The 5,259-nt window shown below is 34.5% G+C and overlaps 1 protein-coding gene across 1 annotated transcript; it reads right to left on the reverse strand.

The window, feature by feature from the left end:
- Positions 1-2,146: 2,146 nt before the first annotated feature.
- EV154DRAFT_570943 (uncharacterized protein) lies at positions 2,147-3,583 on the reverse strand (the record flags this gene model as incomplete). The annotated part of the gene is made up of 3 exons (XM_051606228.1): positions 2,147-2,384; positions 3,045-3,387; positions 3,454-3,583. 3 exons carry the CDS (start codon positions 3,581-3,583, stop codon positions 2,147-2,149), a joined length of 711 nt encoding a protein of 236 aa, XP_051451091.1.
- Positions 3,584-5,259: the final 1,676 nt, after the last annotated feature.

Consider the following 5,259-nt stretch of genomic DNA (forward strand, 5'->3'; position numbering starts at 1 on the left):
TACTTGTACTAGTCGGAGATAATGCTCAAAAATGTCACAAAACCGTTAGGAACTACTGAAAAGCAGATGCACTCTATTTTGGATTATCAAGTCTTTCATTATGAAACAAAACACTGCGCATAGATAGCTAATCAGATAAATAAACAATTAATACTTTTTGCGTTAGATCGACTTTTTTGCGTGGGTCTAGGGATATCGTCTTTTCCAGATATTTATTACTATATATTGAGAAACATCAAAGTTTTCTCCAGTATCAAACTAATAATAGGCAGTGTAGCTTAAGTTATAATGTGCATGGGCTTCATGGTTAATTAATATATGTTAAGTTTGTTATATTCAAAAACAGGCCTGCGGCAGCACGAGGCTTTTTCAAAGCGCAGCGTACCGAACCATAGTGGCAGGTCCAAAAATTTACTGCAGCGCAGCGAAGGTCAAATTTTACCGAAACGGAGGTTTGGTTTGAAAAAGCCTCCGTTAATATTAATATATAAAAAAAAATAGGAATTAGAAATTGTAAAAAAACCAGTCACAAATTTACGAATGTTTTGAGGGTTGCCCATCTATTTAGCATTAATTGTTACCTTCTGAAAAACAATATTCCTTTTTTTTTTACAGCGCTGTGTTTTTAAAGCATGAATTTTTTTATGGCGTAATATTTCTGAGCCGAGATACAAAATTAGAGGATGGGAAACCACTCCTCCTAAGAATTACGACCCATAATATTAACCATTAGACTAAAAAAAGAGCATATATAAAAACTGATTTGTTGGAGAAAGTCATAATATAAAAGTGACTTTTACAGAAAAACGTCATTGCAAAAAACAAATTGTTACTATGGTGATTTCGGGGTAGAGGTTACCATTAGCCCCAGTATAACAACTAATACCATAAGCATTATATATCAGGTTAGAGAAAAGTATATGAACACTTTTTCACAAACAATATGTAATTACTCGAGAAGAACTGAAAATTGTTTGTTTTTGGTGGATGAAGGGGTCACCTTTGAAATTAATATTAGGGATTATCAAATCTTGCGTTATGAAGTATAAACATTCTGCATACAATAGTTAATCAGATGTATAACAATTAATTCTTTTGCGTAGATCAACGTTCTTGCCTTGGGCTAGGGATATCGTCTTTTTCCAAATATTTATAGATGTATTGAGAAACATCAAAGTTTTCTCCAGTGTCAAACTGATAATAGCAGTGTAACTTAAGCATTAGAGGTGCGTTAAGTTCACGATTAATAATATATGTTAAGTCTTTCTATTTCAAAACAGCCTCGTATGTTTAATAAAGCTTCAGTTTAGTTTTTGCAGTTTCTTAATTTTACTTTGTTTTAAATGTTCCATTTTTATTTTTAATTCGTTATTCTCACTGTCAAATGTCTCATACATAAAGTTTGGTTTATCCTTTTTGTGTCTTACAGTGTTGACAATAAATGTCCTCAGACTTTGATTGATAAGCTGCCATACTACGCGCGCGGGTACTCAATTTGAGAGTAGAAGCAGTTAATATTTCATGGTTGGAGAGCGCAATACTATGTATAAACGGACGATACTATTGGTCGGAAAAGAAAAAATTTAAAGTTTTGAACCTGCTTGTGACAATACTTCGCTCATGCCTAAAATCGAGTTGTTAAAATTCCGGACCCCACTTTGTTTTTAGAATAAAAATTTCACATTCTCATTTTAATCATAATTAAAATGATATGTGACTAAAAACATTGCGCCTTCATTATGAGAAAACTGTTGTGGTCCAGTTTCAATATCTCTCTCTGCTTATAATTGTTTTGGCATATTGAAGTGCGGATGCACTCTACGGTCGTACAACAACGGCTTAAACTTCACTTTGATAGTTGTTTATTCTTAGTAATCTGTTCAGAACTCTTGCGATTGAGCCTACGTGTTCCGAGTTTGCGGCAGTATTTATCATGTTATTATACTGATGCTCTCATCAAATAAGGTAGCACCATCATTTGCTCAAATTTATGTTTTTGATACTGAACATTACAATCAAATAAACACCGTGTTGCAAGCCATGTAAACATCAGAACTTTGGGAGACTTGCAGACGTTAATGCATGATATCAATTCAATAGTCAGAGACTTTATAAAACATAAACCAATTTGTATTGAAGATCCAGATCATGTTGCGGATGTCGTACAGGTATTTTCGGCTGACGAACTACCAGATCCACGAGGATATAATTCAACAACTACTTCAACTGAAATTGGTGTATCAACTTTGGGAAGTGATAATAAATAGGAAGGGGTGAGATAATAGGTAGGGATATTGTTATTAGACCCTAAATCAGCAACAACGTATGTGTATAAACGAGTTAAAGCAGACAAAAGATCGATTATCTTTCCTTCATGCGGTTGTCTAAATTTTCGGAATATGCCAATGGCATAACAAAACAGAAACAGTGCAGCCTAAAACTGTTTCAATGGCAATTTGTTACATTATTCTACAATCGATCATAATTTTATTTTCGCTCACTTGTTGTTTACATTCAACCATCTCACCATTTGGTCAATGCATATGAAGACTCGTCACTGGTGATGAAGAATGCTGCTGGTAAGCCTTTGTTGTGGTAGTGTTACTCACAACAATGGTGAAGAAGTAACAACGCTTGCCCTGTGCATGACGTAAGTGCATGTCTTTTATGTTCAATCCAAGCACCATCCATAGGATAATTCTAAAAACTGGAAACAAATTTAAAATGGAGTGATAAACTTTAAACAACAGTCAGAGAACATGTTCTCCCTTTTGACATGGCGAGACCCTATCTACCATCTTAGGCCCGTCTTCTTGATCAAAATATTAAAAGCCTGATAATTTTTATTAGTAGAAAATCAGTCCATAGCTCTACACTGATTTTTTCTGATTCACCTTTTCTGTACTTCTTCTTAAGTCTTTCATAAATCATGTTTTGAACTACTCTATGATTGATCCACATAGACATTGGTACACCTTGAAAATCGGCATTTTTTTCAATCTTTGGGCCAATTATTATTTGATAAGCATCTGTAAAGCATTTACGTCATCCGTTTGTTCATGGCTTGATAGATTTGCAATCCATGTTTTGTCAACATGTGTGGAAATTCAACCTTGAAATCCTTTGTGAGTTTCGATTTGCCAATGTCGGAAGTATCTAATGGATTATGGTTTTTATGCTCCCGAGAATAGGACACCTCTACCTGGCCGTTGAGCATTTCTTTGTATCTGAATTTTGCGGTACAGCCAACTTTGATTGATAGACTATAAATGCGGGATTTTTTGGCAGGTCTATCATCGCTATTTGTAGGCTTGGTATGTGTACGTGGCTTTCCAGCATGATTACAAACAAAACATTTAACATTTTTAATTGTTTTGGCTTCATCAACTGTTTCACCAAGAATGATCTTTTTTCTTGATTAACATCTTTGAGAAAGAACCCAGTTTCCGTGACGCTTGGGGCCGTTTGGGAACCACAAGTCATATTCGGCTACGGATCCTTTAAATTGAACTACCTCATCGGCGTAATTAGACAATTCCCTACAAATAAATTCTGTCGTTAAAACAATGCTTTGATTTGACATTTTGTGTTGCTAATCTATGTAGATGATTAAAAAAAAGTGTTGGATATAATGACCAACTCCGGTCGTGCTTTCTTTTTCAAATTATTGAAATTTGGAAAGTCTATCCTCCGTGGACGATGATGATCTGTCCCCTGGATCTCTACATTGGACCTTCAATGCGTTACAGTACTTTGACCTCGCATTGATATTCCAACCAGTTCAATCGGGATCGCATTGTTGCCGCCAATCTAAATTAACTTGGCGCTACACAGGATAGAATATTGCTTTAAATACGCTTCCTTTTTTTTTCAAATAAATATTACATCAGTTTTATTTTGACTAAAATCTAGTTTTGTAATAATTTGTAATTGACTCCTTTGTGTTCCCTCAACTTTTTTACTTCTTGTTTATCGAACGTCTTTACTTATCATATAACATCTGATTCAAACTCATATTTCACACTCGGCTTTGGTCCTTGTATTATCGAAAGCGTTTTATAACATAGTGTTTTCAAACACATAATTACTATTCTTTTTAATCTTGGCAATCAGTTTATATTTATGTTGCTTACGCCCTCTAAAATCAACATTGATTATCTTATTATCCTTAAAAGTTATACTATAAGAATTTTTAGTCGACTACTTCCAGTCTGGTGTTCACTGTCATAACTACTTATTTTTAACATCAGTCATTATGGCGAAATAGTTGGTGACAAAACGTACCACTTTTACAGCCAAATACCTGTTTGAAAATAGCTGACATCAATTATTGCGTAAAAATATGTTGAAAAAGCGTCTAAATATACTGTTTGTCAAACAACCAAGTTCTTTGCTGTCACCAATGTTGATTGCAGAACGTACAAGTTTGTTGTTCGTTATTTAACCAACTTTCGTCGTTAAACGACAGGTGTTGTGTTTTTTTCACTAACAGTAAACGTTAAACGTACAAGTGTTATCGCTTTTTTTCACTAACAATGAGCCTTAAACGTACAAGAGTTTATCCTTTTTTTATTAACAATGAAACATTTAACGTACAAGTGTTGTCGTAAAACTACCAAATTATTCGGTTGTTCCCCTGCATATTTGTCGCATATCAATATTTCTGTGCACTGTGTCCCTTTGTTTTTTTTACATACGTAAACTTTATTCAATACGAATACTTAATGTTTTCATAGAAGTTTTAAGTATATATTCAACCGCCTTTCAATTAGAAGCGTCTTTTCCGTAACTAACTTTCATGAAGGTAGAGAATTTACGCGACCATTTAAAATACGAGCGACATCGTCCCCTTAGACCAATATTCGTACCCTTAATACAATTAATATATAAAATAATAGGAATTAGGAATTGTACAAACAGTCACACATTTTTGAATTTTTTGAGGGGGGTGTGGGGTTTGGGGGGAGGGCAAATCCCTCCTCCCAAGAAGACGGCCCATAACATTAAACATTGGAGTATTACCATCAGAAAAAACAATATACTTTTATTTTTGTTGCAACAATATATCTTAAACAGATATGTAAAATAATCGGGGGTGCGGGGTTTCTTATGCAAAAGGGGGTACGGGGTTTGGGGGAGGGGGAACCCATGTTCCCAAGATTACGGCCCATAATATTAATCATAAAGTGTTACCTCAGAAAACTGATCATTTCTGCTTTACAGCATAATATCTTCGGTATAACTTTTTTTTTACAGCGT

This window comes from Mucor mucedo, assembly GCF_025094135.1.
Source record: "Mucor mucedo strain NRRL 3635 chromosome Unknown EV154scaffold_206, whole genome shotgun sequence".
In the NCBI taxonomy this organism is placed as follows: domain Eukaryota; kingdom Fungi; phylum Mucoromycota; class Mucoromycetes; order Mucorales; family Mucoraceae; genus Mucor; species Mucor mucedo.